At 34.6% G+C, this 13,887-nt stretch overlaps 1 protein-coding gene across 1 annotated transcript; it reads right to left on the bottom strand.

Moving 5' to 3' along the window:
- Positions 1-886: 886 nt before the first annotated feature.
- Positions 887-13,625, bottom strand: LOC126969491 (ionotropic receptor 75a-like). Its single transcript, XM_050814957.1, has 10 exons — positions 13,503-13,625; positions 12,690-12,747; positions 11,676-11,788; positions 10,327-10,535; positions 8,053-8,097; positions 7,252-7,436; positions 6,709-6,835; positions 3,753-3,915; positions 1,863-2,039; positions 887-1,035 (listed from the first exon to the last, which is right to left on the bottom strand). The coding sequence occupies exons 1-10, from the start codon at positions 13,538-13,540 to the stop codon at positions 993-995; spliced, it is 1,158 nt and encodes a 385-aa protein (XP_050670914.1). The 5' UTR covers positions 13,541-13,625; the 3' UTR covers positions 887-992.
- Positions 13,626-13,887: the final 262 nt, after the last annotated feature.

Below are 13,887 nucleotides of genomic sequence, written 5' to 3'. Positions count from 1 at the left end.
ACCCAATGCTCTGTGAACGGCTGGATCACTTGGCGTTACGTAGAAACGTGGCTTCACCGTGCGTCTTCTACCACATTTATGAAGGGGAGAGTTCCAAAGAGCTGTTTCACCTGATTCCTGCCACTGAATTCCTCCTTCGCATGACACGCCATAAATTAGGATATCATCCCCACCATCTGGATGTGACGCGGTCCTCCACAGTGCGGTTTTCAAAGAGCTTTCTTCCACATACTACAAAGCTGTGGAATGAGCTTCCTTGTGCAGTGTTTCCAGGATGATACGACATGGTTACCTTCAAAAAAACGCGTTCACCTTCCTTAAAGGCCCGCCAACGCTCCTGTGATTCCTCTGGTGATCCAAGATAATGTGGGCGGCGATGATGACTTAACACCAGGTGACCTGTACGCTCGTTTGTCCTCCTTTTCCATAAAAATAAAAAAACATTGGGATGTCCTTTATCCCTGGGGTGAGTGTAGTGAGCTAGTAACGCCCCGTCTCGCACTCATCCTGATGAAGAACACCCGGACTGTCTGAAGGTAGTCGGTATCAACACCGATGTGTAGTAAAAAAATTATTGAATAAATGCGGAAGTCCAGAATTATTAAAATTTTGTGAGTTATCTTAAATGTAAATTCCGCTTATATCTATTTCTTCTACACGAGGCATCCTCAGGAGATATTGAGTCGCCAAATTCTGGCTTGAGACTGGAACGTGTCGAATTGATTGAAGACAAATAGATATTAGCGTAATTTACTCTAAAGAAAACTTTCAAAATTTGGACAAACACTCGATTTTATTTACAATGTGTATAATTTTTACAACTGTCATAACCACTTAAATGTTAGCTATCATAGTCAATAAAAGTGCTACCACCGATTCATTTCAAGCTGATAGCGTTCTGTGAGAGAAGTAGCGGCGAAAGTGACTCTTCGATAATAGCATTTTCTAGAAACGGGAACTCTTATTAAGAAAAAGATAATTTCTTAAATCACTTATTTAATGATTGTATTTTTCGATTCTCGTGCAAATTTGATCCTGAAAATAAAAAATGTTCTTAGAATATATAAATGAATAAAAACGGGCATGGTGATTCATTAAAGGTTATCTTCTTATCCAAATTTTGTGAGTTTTCTTGGGTGTAAATTCCGCTAATATTTGTCTCTAATCAATTCAACACGTGATTTGCCTCTACACGACGCATCCTAAGGAGATGTTGACTCAACACTCAAGAAAACTCACAAAATTTGGATAATTATAGATGTTGGATAATTTAATTTATTTTCAGACCTTCTTGTCACGGTTGAGGATGTGTCGTATCTGCATTAAGACTTTAATAGATAAAGAAAGAGTACAACTGCATATAACTGTTAAAATTGGCCGCATTTTATACCAAGCTGACTGTTTTTTATTAAATTCGTAAAGTAGACTAAAACTAAATTAGTACTAAATTCGTAAGTTGAAGTGGATGGATTTGACAGCTTACAATCTGCGAGATTAACAAAGATATCAAGTGTTTTTGTTAAAAAATCGCCGCGTCCAAATTAGCATGGCCGCTCTTATAACTATATTTTTTTTTAAATGTGTTATGGCTGTTTTTGCACAACTAGGTCCAGTTTATTTAAGTATTTATGTTTTTGTTAAATATGTAAGCATTCTTATCCGTTGCAAAGAGCGGTCTTCCCTAACACAGGTTCTGTGAACTTTAAAAGGAAGTCCTTCAAATTCTATTTACTAAAATGCTAAATAGCTTCCCAGATAAATATAAAGTAGCATAGTTAGTAAAAAAAACTTTGATCACAGTAATAACAGTATTCACACAAAAATAGCAAATTGCTTAGATTTTAATAGGTTGGAAAAAGTACTTCTCCAAAAACATGATGATTGTCCCCAGGATACAACCAGCTGTGAGGACGATGAAGGCTGGGGCTGCTCCTCCGAGAGCCAGAGCTCTGGGTGAGCTTCCTTCACATTTTGTCTCTGCTGACTTTGTTCTGCTGTGTATCAATTTTATTATCCCTTGTTCATTTACACGCGCATAGCTGAAACAAAATAATTATTAAATCAATCTTGGCGAATTATATTAGAGAAAATTGTATGGGGCAATGCAATCGATATTAATACCATCTTTGACCTGCCGAGGAGAGACTATTCACGCTATTTATAACCTCCTAAAAGATAATTAAGAGAAAAATTAAAACAAGTAACATTTTAAGTGTTGCATCTATTAAGATTTATTGATATACTTGATAATGTTATATATAAACATTGACACATTATTCTAGAAACTATGATTGTCATAATGTTGACACCTGGAATGAACAAACATAAACTTGGTATGCCTACTACTCGGTTAAGTCGAGGTATGCCTGTTTTTGGTGATATATGCTTTTTGGTACAAAATAATCCCAGAAAATGTACAAAAATGTGTTACAAAATTCAATAGAATTGTTAAAAGACGTTTGTGTGTTACGGATTACTATAACATAAATTACTTTCTTAATGATACCACAGAATTGAAATGGAGCGACCGCCCTCAGGCTATTAAATAGTTAACTCTATTGTACGATATATTACTGAAGAAATTTTATTTAAAAAAAGGAAGCCCGCTGAGTTTCTTGCGGCCGTTCTTCTCAGGTCTGAGGCACATATTTTGAAATGGGTGGTAGATTTTGAACGATGAATAATTGATATTGAATTCTATTTTATATGAAAATATTTGAATTTGGATTATTAACCGTTCAGCCGAAAAGGTATTAACCTTTCTATATCTTATTATTCTTTTTGTATCTGAGCCAAGGGCGCAGAGTTCAATAAATCTAATGTAGATATGTCGACTAAAAAAAGCTTTACGATAAATGAATTTGCCGTATGTTTGATGTTTCTTTTATCTGGGAAACTCACGCAATGAAGCCAAAAGGGAATTTGATATCCGTAGCAAACAATTTTTGATGATGATAAATGGATTTTACTCGATGAATCAACCGTTATTTTACCAAAAGGTTTTATATTTATTTCAATACAATTATTTAGTAGGCTCCAAGTTATTTGTTTTAAGTGTAAATAATAATTGTTTTTAACCTCATAACTGATTATTTAGATGTTTAAAGTTCCTACAAAATAGCTCTCTCTAGTACTTTTATTATATTGTCTTAAGTAAACAAATAGCAGGTTCTAGAAGTGATATAGCCGCGTTAAACATGGCGCCTAACAAATTACCTATAGACAATCAGAGAGTAAGTACTGAGTAGTGATTGAACATCACGTAAATACCATATAGAGTATTTTAATATTCTATCTATAGCAATCAAAATATTACAATTAATCGTTATATTTAACTTAACTGCTGTTATTTCAAATAAATTACATAGCTATAATATTTCACTAGGAGTTCCTTAATTTATTCGTATTACCGTCATTTTGCACTCCATTGCTGCACAATTAATTCCCTCAATACCCGATGCGTTTATTAACATGCTGAACAAAATCTTACGGACTTAAAATTAATGCTTAACTGGTAAATATGGATTGTGCATACTGAATATATTATTTTTCTCCAAAATTATGTGGAATACTTAATTTGCATTCATCGGAAATTGAGTTCGAAATTTTGGCGACACAGTCAAATAGCAGTACATTTATAGTTTCAATATTTTTCTAGATATCAATTAGGATTTAAATTTAGAAAGATATTATATCCATGTAGCAGTGTGTTTGTATTGTGTATTGTAGTTTTATATAACTCTCTACTGAACCTCCATACGAAGAATTCTCTGTACGGGCTGTTCTTCTGCAGAGCGGTGAATAGAAGAGTCTTCTCAATGGAATGAAGCGAGTCCAGGTCACAGAGTTCTCTAGGCGTGAATGTTTTTGCTATGTATTTGTAAGCACTGTTCGTTTCACAATGGAATGCAAAAGCTGAAAACAATAAAAAAGTGTGTGTATAGGTACTTATGTATGCACGCAAGTAGTTATACTTCTTTGGCCTAACAAAGCAAAAGTCCTTAAAATTATTTATACGTCGTGCTATTCTATGGTTGTAGAAAGAACAATATTGTAAAAATCTTGCAACGATGGCTTTAACAATTAATTATTACATAGCGAATACGGCTGTACGGGCTTGAACCCTTTGCCTATCATAATAATGGACGAAGAAACCATAAAAAAAATAACGAACGTCGCAAACATCACAAAATGTTAGAAACCAACTTCACCCTGTTACTTTTGTTTTACAGTGATGCGCGCGCATATTAAAATTTCACTGTCATATTTTTTCATAACGCGCCTAAAGAAGTATAACTTCAAAAATATTAAATATTTACGTCAGGCACCGGCACCCAACGAATGTAACTAGTAGTAAATGTTCTATTACACATCTCTTGATCATTCTCACTAACACATGTTCGACCCTTCAACACCAGAAGCGTTTACTGTGAAGGCCAAAGATTCAAATCCAAAATTGTTTCTAAATTTTGGATAGTCATTTCTTTTTGTTATTTAGTATCAAACTCTGATATCGATCTTATGTTAATGGCAAAATCCTTTGTTTGATTGGCACGTAAATAAACAGTATTGAAATACACAAATTAAATATAAAAACAAAATATATGAACGATGCGGAACTCGAACCCGAGACGTCTCGTATTTTGTTCTCGCACGGTAACCAATCCCAGAAGTGAGGGTTATCACTTAAAAAAAAAAAAAACAAAGTTGTGAAATAATTAGAACAAATTCAATGAAGAGCGTGTATGAATACGAAACCAAGCAGCACCATTAAATTAAACAGAAGAAACTTTTTGAATAAACCTCGAGAAAGATTGCATAATATTGTAGCTACAGTAAACTATTTACCACGACGAATACTTGGTGCCGTAGATACTATTATTCCTAGACGGAGCAAACAATTGAGGTCTGGTTCCTTCCTAACTGTAAAACTGGTAAATGCCTCAAAACTAGAAACTTCTTAGTGAAATAAAGTAATATATCCCACATTTAAAAAAATATCAAATTTTACAATAAAAATTGACTCCTTTAGAATTCTTTGTGATGTCATTTTTAATAAACTAGAAACTACTACCGCTTCGAAAACAAGTGGCACTCTGAGAGAGAAGAAGCGGCGCAAGCAACTCTTCCAGCATTCTAATTCTTCAAGTATATCGAACTGAAACATAGATGAAAACTCGTTCAATCCTATTGCCACTAATCCTATCGAGATTTAAGCGTTCTTCGTGAAGGTTGTCTCTATATGCTATGAAAAATATGATACAGACTCCGTCTAAAAGTAATAACCAACTTTTGTAGTAATTAAGTCTAAAATATTATGCTACAGTTCCCGAGAAAACCTTTTGTAGCTCAACTAGCCACAAAGCAACTTGACTTGCTCGCTTTTTTTTTTAAGTTTGCATTTTTGTGCTCGATTAAAATTAAAAAAGTTAATGTTGTTGTGGTTATTAATTTAGACATTATGTTGGGCTCAGTGTAATGTAAATAAGCATTTTCAGCATACCTTTTCTCATTTTTTACTTGGTTTTCAATTTTGGTACAGATTATTATTTGGAAACGGGATATTGCGATAATGATACTTCTAGGTTTAGGTGTGCGAGTGAGGAAAGATATAGAGCTGGTGCTCCTCTTCAGGCTCCGGGGGAAACAATCGGCCTATAATAAATCGTTTCTTCGTCGTTTAGTTCGTGTTTGGTCGTTAGGTTACTGATGAGGTTTGTTAGGTGGCGCGTCCGCCATTAAAAAACGAGAATTACGCGGATCGCTGCGCAGGTGTGTGAGCGAGAGATCTACCGACGAGAGAGTGTGTTGGGCAAGGTTGGCGTAGAAGGAACGGAGTGCGGAAGGAGGGATGAGGAATGGAAATGAGAGCTTGACAACTGACGTTGACACTGACAGTTACAGGTTCGTTCCGAAATGAGCAAGTGAAATATGACGCAAACAACGTTACTACTACACACTAGTAGTAACTCGCAAACACATACAAACAAGATTGGCATTCCTATTTCTGTAATAGGCTGTTTTTATTGATTTATATTTTAAAATTTATATTTTTGGTACTGTTGCATTTTATGGATATGGAAGAGTGTGGTTTATGTCATAATTACTCTTCAGTTAGAAGGGGAGGCTCCTTTGTACAGGAAGCCGGCTAGATTATGGGTACCAAAACGGCGCCTATTTCTGCCGTGAAGCAGTAATGTGTAAGCATTACTGCGTTTCGGTCTGAAGGGCGCCGTAGCTAGTGAAATTACTGTGCAAATGAGGCTTAACATCTTATGTCTCAAGGTGACGAGCGCAATTTTAGTGCCGCTCAGAATTTTTGGGTTTTTTTTAGAATCCTGAGCGGCACTGCATTGTAATGGGCATGGCGTATCAATTACCATCAGCTGAAGAGTCCTCCTCGTCTCGCCCCTTATTATCATAAAAAAAAGGTAACATCCAATACTATGTTTGTACAATTTTCAATGGAATTAATCTTCTTTTCGACTGTAATTTGGGAATTCGAAATGCAAACAAATTTAAAAAAAAATAGCAAATCAAATACTTAAACGTCATAATTGAGAATTTAGTAGCAATAGCAAAACATAACTTAAATCCTGCAAAACTCGATGAGAATTTTTAAACGTAGCCAGATATTCAGTGTTTTGTAATATTTAAATCAGGTTGCAAAGTTAATTTTTATATTTAATAATAAATAAGAACGAATACCTCCTCTCTTAACCATCTCAATGCCCTCTGCTGGAGAAGTTAAGATAATGTTTCCTTTCTTTTTTATTCTTTTCTTTAATACATTTTCGGCGTCCGCGTTATTTTTGTTGTAATAATAATCAGATAGCTACAATAAAAATTAATCGGTTGAAACTAATGATTATTGAATCTAAAGATATATCTTTAGCTCAGAATATTAAATTTACGAATATTTCAATAAACATATAAGCTTTATTCGTTAATTTACTTATGAGGACAAATTTTAAAGATCTGCACATTAGCGTTATGATTTAGGAAATTATTACCAAGATAATTTAAAACAATTGTTAATTTTTAATCAATTTTACTAATTAAATATTGATAATAATAATAATAAATAGGATTGAGCCAGATTTCAACTATTCAAATAGCGGCTGTAGATATACCCCAAGATTTACGTATGCATCCTTAGAGCCGTCAGCATTTACTCCCATTGGGTTACAGCTCTAGAGGCGTTCACTCTAGAGTTCAAATCCCGCCATTATTTAAATCATTTATTTATACCTGCAACCAGGACTGCGTATACCCTACATCTTCAAAGGCAGGTTGTAAAGGACTATCTAGCAGCTCCCATAGAGTGTTGATAGAAGGTGGAGAGCCGTTGAGGAGCCAACTAACCACACTGCTGGTGTAGTAGTTATACATCAGCAGACAGGACAATCCGGTGATGAGGATTGTCAGTTTGCGGGCTAAAAACAAGATTACACCACATTATTTAAAAACGGAACTAGCACTGCCATGAAAAAACAATACACATACACTTAGTGCTACTAATTACGATGCTACTAGAAAGAGAAAAGAATATTATCTGGATATAATGGACCATAATGAGAAAAAGTTACTGTATGTATACATTGTTCATCCGAGACGGCTGCTTCGATATCTTTATCGGGCAGAGGTAATTTTTATTCTATTATATTCTTACAGCATTATATCAAATCTTAGACCATTTTGTACATATGCAAGCCTATTATTAGCTCGAATGAATTATGCTTGTATGTAAGTCCAAACTAGTTTTTGGCTTTCTTAAAATATTAAAATAAAATAAAATTCTGAAGTCCAATGAATGAAGACGTAATATTGTCACTGCTTTTTCATTAATTTCCACAAAAATATCAAAAACCCTTCCCAATGTCTAGTGATGTTCTAACTTTTCTTGAAGTACAACAATTTTGGGCATCAATAATGTTAATTTATCATTGGATGTCTCTGCAATAGGGCTGGCTCATCTGTACAATATGTCTGTAACGATCACGAAAGCATCAAGCACAACTTTGAAGAATTTAAACTGTAACAGTTGCTTACCTATTGTATTTCTTCGTACAATAGCATCACTGGCATCCTCAAAATCTGAAAAAAGTTTTATACTAACTTATACATACACAAAGGAATCTTAGTATAGAACTCAGTTCGGATATATTTCATACGTTAGAATGAATGAATAAGGTGGCACAATTATGTGAACTTATCGGTACTCAACGACTTCTTCCAAGTAATTTTATTTATAGCTTGACACAAATCAATAAAATTACTTAGTTTAGGAAACACACAAATATACAAATATACATTAATATATATATAATAGAATTTGCCAATAATATTTCAAAACATCAAGAAATATTTCGTATAAAATGCTCCCTGTTGTAATAATGAAATTGTTTCACAGCGGAACTGTCAACCCGTGCGCCACTAAATTCTCTTATAGAAAATATGTCCATACAAAACAAATATTGAAAATAAAAAACAATTATGGGTCCCAAACCAAAATAAAAACTATCCTATCTCTCAAGTTGGACAAAACTGCACTCCAAGAAGTAATCCCCATTAAAATCCGTTCATTACTTTAGTATTCCATCGCGGACAAACAACGTGTCACGTAATGTATATATACTCGTATTAAGATATATATTAAAAACACCATACATTTATACTCTTAGATAGATGTAGAAAAGAGGAGAAAGAAAAGTTCCAAGACAACTTGTTCCAAGAAATTGTTATAAAAATAGATATTAACTTTAAAACATAGAGAACGAAGAAACGAGAAGTTTGACAGACTAATATTAATATAGATCATAATAATAATATCGATTCAATTTTATGCAAATTACTTTGCCCTTTAATATGAAATGCACTATGTTTTATGAGTACAAGACAACAATAAATTTATTATGATATACATACGTAACCATTCATAAATACATAACATCCATAACTCGTTGCAAACATCGGGATTCGAACGCGGTACTACTAGCTCAGTAGGTAGGGTCAGTAACTATTAGGTATATGGGTCATCTAAAATATCGTCGCAATTAAAAATTATGGGAAAATATCCGAGGATTCGAAGTTTCATATCATTGATCTAATCATATTAATTTGGTGTCGTCATAAATTTTATTAACATTGTCATAAAATTTTACATTTTCAACCGTTTTTTTTATGGAAAAAGCTGGACAAACGAGCGTACGGGTCACCTTGTGTAAAGTTTTCACCGCCGCCCACATTCTCTTGTAACACCACAGGAATCACAGTAGCGCTGCCGGCCTTTAAGGAAGGTGTACGCGCTTTTTTTGAAGGTACCCATGTCGTATCGTCCTGAATCACCGCACGAGGAAGCTTATTCCACAGCTTTTTAGTACGTGGAAGAAAGCTCTTTGAAAAGCGCACTGGACCGCCACACATCCAGATGGTGGGGATGATATCCTAATTTGTGGCGTGTCATGCGAAAGTGGATTTCGGCGGCAGGAAATTTTTGTGATAAAGATAAAATTCTCTACTAAGTCAGTGTAACCAGGGCCCCACAGCATGCTGGTTTGATCGACCATACCTGTGCCTTTGTTTGTACTGCTTGGCAAGCACTAATTGTGTTTCGGTTTGATGAAAAAAAGGCCTACTGAGACTTAACACAAAATTTCATTTTAAAATGCGTATCAGGTGAATTTCTTGCATGTCACGTTATTTCAAATCATAAAAAATAACATACATCTAGGTCCTAAAGAATCATTGAGAGCAAAATTCAAAGAAATTAACATCTTGACTATTGCTTCTCAATAATATATTCTTGATAATTTAATGTATGTTCATAGACACGTAAGTGAATTTGCTAGAAACTGTCATACTTAACCATAATGTTAACACCAGGAACAGACATAAACTTATAATGCCTACTACTCGGCTAAGTCGAGTTATTAAGTCTTTTGTGGGGCAATGTATATATGCTTTTACAACAAGATCCCAGAAAATGTTGAATACAAAAGTATAACGTAATTCAAAAGAATTGATAAAAAACGTTTGTGTAGTAAAGGTTACTATAACATAAATGACTTTCTTAATGATACCAGAGATTGGGAATGGAGCGACCGCCCTCAGGCTATTAAATAATAAGTTTAATTGTACAATATTACTTTGTAAACATATTCCCGCTGAGTTTGTTGCGCCCATTCTTCTCAGGTCTGAGGCATTCGTATTAGAATGGGTGGACTACTACTAAACTATTTTGAATTTCAATAAGTAGTTTTTGAATTTCAATAAGTGATGTCACATTCTATTTGATTACAAATATTTGAATTTGTACAAACTTACACTGCTGACAGGTCAGTGCCACAACAGAGAAGACCGCGTAAGCCGTGGATTGAGGTCGTCTCTCCAATGCAGCAGAGATCAGCAGTCCTAGAGCACACATCAGCAAGATACCGAACACGCACCACCACACTCCAATACTAAACGGTGTTAGAAACTGGTTTTCAAATTTACCAACACCAGTCGTTGGTATTCGATAGAAATAGCGAGCTCTGAAAATAAAATATTTTCCTCAGCGAATAATGAAGACTTATTATTATTGCGAAGAAGTAGATAAGTATATCAGGCTACTTGATTCCTGTCACTTTGCAGCAGCGTACCTTGCACCTTAATCTAAATATCATATGCTCAATGTTTGGATTTGTACTTCTTCATTGTTTTCGAATAATATCCTGCCTTGTACAAACAAAGTATTGAATGAGGATCATATACAAAGAATTGAGAAGATTCACAAAATAAACCTTGTCTTTCTTATCCGTTTTGAAAAGCTTTCCCAGTGTAAATCATAGGCGTATATTTATTTAAGGTATCAGCTGCGAGACTTTGAAATATGTTAAGAAAAAGAATACACAAAGGAATAGCCAAATAAAAGAAAAGACAAAACCTAAATGATGTATGTGCTATCAAAAATAGACCAGCGTAAGTGGAGATTAGTCAAATTATGCGAAGCACCCAGGACTAGTGAAGCAAATTGTATCTTAAAATTTGGTAAGAGAAGTGGAATTCCGTCTGCACCATAGGTGGGATGATGAGTTCAAACTTATAGTTTGTTCGAATTGGAGACGATATGCCATGGACATGATGCAGTGGGAACTGTTGGAGGCGGCATTTACCAAGAGGCACAGTGAATCTCAAACATCTCAGAGATATCCTGTAGTCAAGAGCTAGGATAAACACACACGGCGCTTATTATTTATGTTTATATGTTGGTATTGAACAGGAGGAGAAATGAGAGTACGAGATACCAGATTAACCACCGCCGCCCTTCTTGCAGTACCATAGGAACACACGTGCTAGGTTTGCCAAAGATAAGGAACCGAGGTGTTATATCAAGCGTCACAGCAACAGAAAAAAGATTCAAAGGGTCCTTAAAAATCACCTGCAGAGCTTCAATCATCACTATAAATTCAGTACAGACATAATCATCATGAGGATGCTTATAAAAAATTATATATGGTCCTTCAAGCCGGATTAAGGGAACAACTCAAACAACACGCGTTACCGCCCTTTTTAAGTGAGTGAACGTGCTTATTATTTATTTTATTAATTATGAATTTTGCCATTGCATTCACATTAGTGTATATAATCATGTCGCAGTAATGCTACGATTAAATTAAATGTATTAGACTTACTCTACGTGTGTGACTGGTTGGTGTATGACGTCATAGTAGTCCATATGGAACGGCAGGAAACGCAGAATGGGAGTAATATCAATGTCATGAAAGTAAAGCGCATTAGTCACTGCCTGCAAGACAGAAATGCTTTATTATTTGCTAGAAAAAATGTATTCTTCTTGTCATTTTAATTTTAATATTATCAACACATTTATTAACTTCTTCCCGCTATCCTCGTTTGATCACGCACGCGTTTTCACAGCATCTAAGTAATCATTAAGCATTGACTAAGCATTCAAACTTTTATTTATTTTGAATCTCTTTATCTATCAACCTGTATAGCCGAGTGGTTAGCGATCCTACCTAGTAAGCTAGAGGTCCCGGGTTCGAATCCCGGTAGGTGCAAGCATTTATATGACGAATATAGATGTTTGTTTCCGAGTGATGGATGTTTAAATGTATTTATGTATGTTTAAGTAAGTATATTGTAATAAATATATCATTGTCTTGTAGCCCAAAACACAGACTATATATGCTTAACTTGGGGCAAGATAATTTGTGTAAAAAGTGTGTCAATATTATTATTATTATATATTTGTTATGTTATATATTTGAATTTAAAATAATTTGTATAATATAGGCGCTGTATATATTGCTTTAAGAAAAGAGGTTTTTTCATTAAATCTCAACCTTTTCCGAAATGGTGGTAAAGGGTAAAATGTAACATCTGACATGAATGTGTTACAAAATTCAAACGAATTGTTAAAATCCGTTTGTGTGGTAAATGTAACTACAGTAATACTGCAATGAAATTTCATGGGGCCGTCTTAGTTTTTGATCCCTTTCTTCTCAGACCTGAGACATATCTTTTCAAATGGATTTTTAACGTCCTAGGTGATTCTATGTCCTATTTTGAATAAAAAAATATGAATTTAAATTCGGCAACATAGCTTGCTAATCATTCGCTATTCCTCTGGCTTTTTCTACTTGTCAATACGTACTTACTAGAATAACATACAATGATTTACTTACATATGGACTTTCTCTTTTATAATCGCCCACCCATCTGTCACAAATACTATAGCTAAATCTGAAATCCAACATACACTTTCATTATCTTCTAGAAGTTTATTCCCAATTATTTGCTTGAAATTTATCATAGTTAGTCATTTTGCGATGTACACGCTCACCAATACATTAAACAGAAAACCTATACAAAATGCAATTAAGGTGCCGTACCTAAAGGGTAAAAACGGAAACCTATTACTAAGACTCCGCCATCCATCCTTCCGTCTGTCTGTCTATCCGTCTGAATCTCATGACAGTTGAAATTTTCACAGATGATGTGTTTCTGTTGCCACTATAATAAACACAAAAGAATAAAATAAAAGAAATATTTAAGGGCACTCTCATACACCAGTCGTGTTTTTTTAAAAATAATGGTACGGCACCAACTTGAGCGAGTCCATCTTACATTTAGCCGGTTTTTTTTAATGAATGCCTAAAGACATATTAGCGATTGATATCTGTAATGAATTTCTCTCATATCGGCTAAGGTTTTTTTATATAGACAAACTTGGTTCGTTGGTATAATTATATTATAAATCACGCAAGTTGAGATGAGGAAAGGCAGAATTTAAGTAAATTCGGTTCAGTAGAACCGGTCCATCAATAATTTTCTCCGGAACGTAGATTAACGGTTGACGGAAAGTAATCGTATGACGGAAGCCGGATCTAGTGCGTTAACTACCATAGAATTAATTCTACGGCTACACCGGACCGTGTTTCCACGGACATGGATCGGATTCGGATCGGACGTAGTGCGAAAGAACTCTTATATCTCACCTAATATTATGTATAGACGCCACCTCGTGTAGTATCATAGCACTTGTTTGAGTCACTATAGATATTCCAGCCGACAGTTCTCTTTCCAAAAGAATTTCCGGTTTGAACTTTTCAGGGTCTCCTTGAAACTTAAATCAATCCTCAATATTATTTAAGTTAAGATTACCACAAGGACCTCAAAATTTATTCGAGCACTAAGAACACATTTAAATATAAATGTACATACAATCATATCAGTTAAATGGTACTTTAACATGACATTGTAAATTGTGACTAAAATTTCCTGTCATTCAAATAAAGCAGAAAATAAGTATTCACTAGCTCATTCCCCGAGTCAGACGTGCGTAAGGAAGTTTTACTTCAAAAAACCTTCAAACACATCAAA

This window comes from Leptidea sinapis, chromosome 18 (genome assembly GCF_905404315.1).
Source record: "Leptidea sinapis chromosome 18, ilLepSina1.1, whole genome shotgun sequence".
NCBI classification, from domain to species: domain Eukaryota; kingdom Metazoa; phylum Arthropoda; class Insecta; order Lepidoptera; family Pieridae; genus Leptidea; species Leptidea sinapis.
Note: the sequence above shows the minus strand (reverse complement) of the source record. Positions and strands in the feature narration are given on the sequence as shown.

Excerpts from the sequence above, each read along its gene's own strand:
- LOC126969491 (XM_050814957.1), bottom strand. The coding sequence starts at position 13,540 with ATGATACTACACGAGGTGGCGTCTATACATAATATTAG. Across the intron at positions 11,789-12,689 it reads ATAAAAGAGAAAGTCCATAT|GCAGTGACTAATGCGCTTTA; the intron begins GTAAGTAAATCA and ends TCTGTCTTGCAG. Across the intron at positions 10,536-11,675 it reads CAACCAGTCACACACGTAGA|AGCTCGCTATTTCTATCGAA; the intron begins GTAAGTCTAATA and ends TTTTATTTTCAG.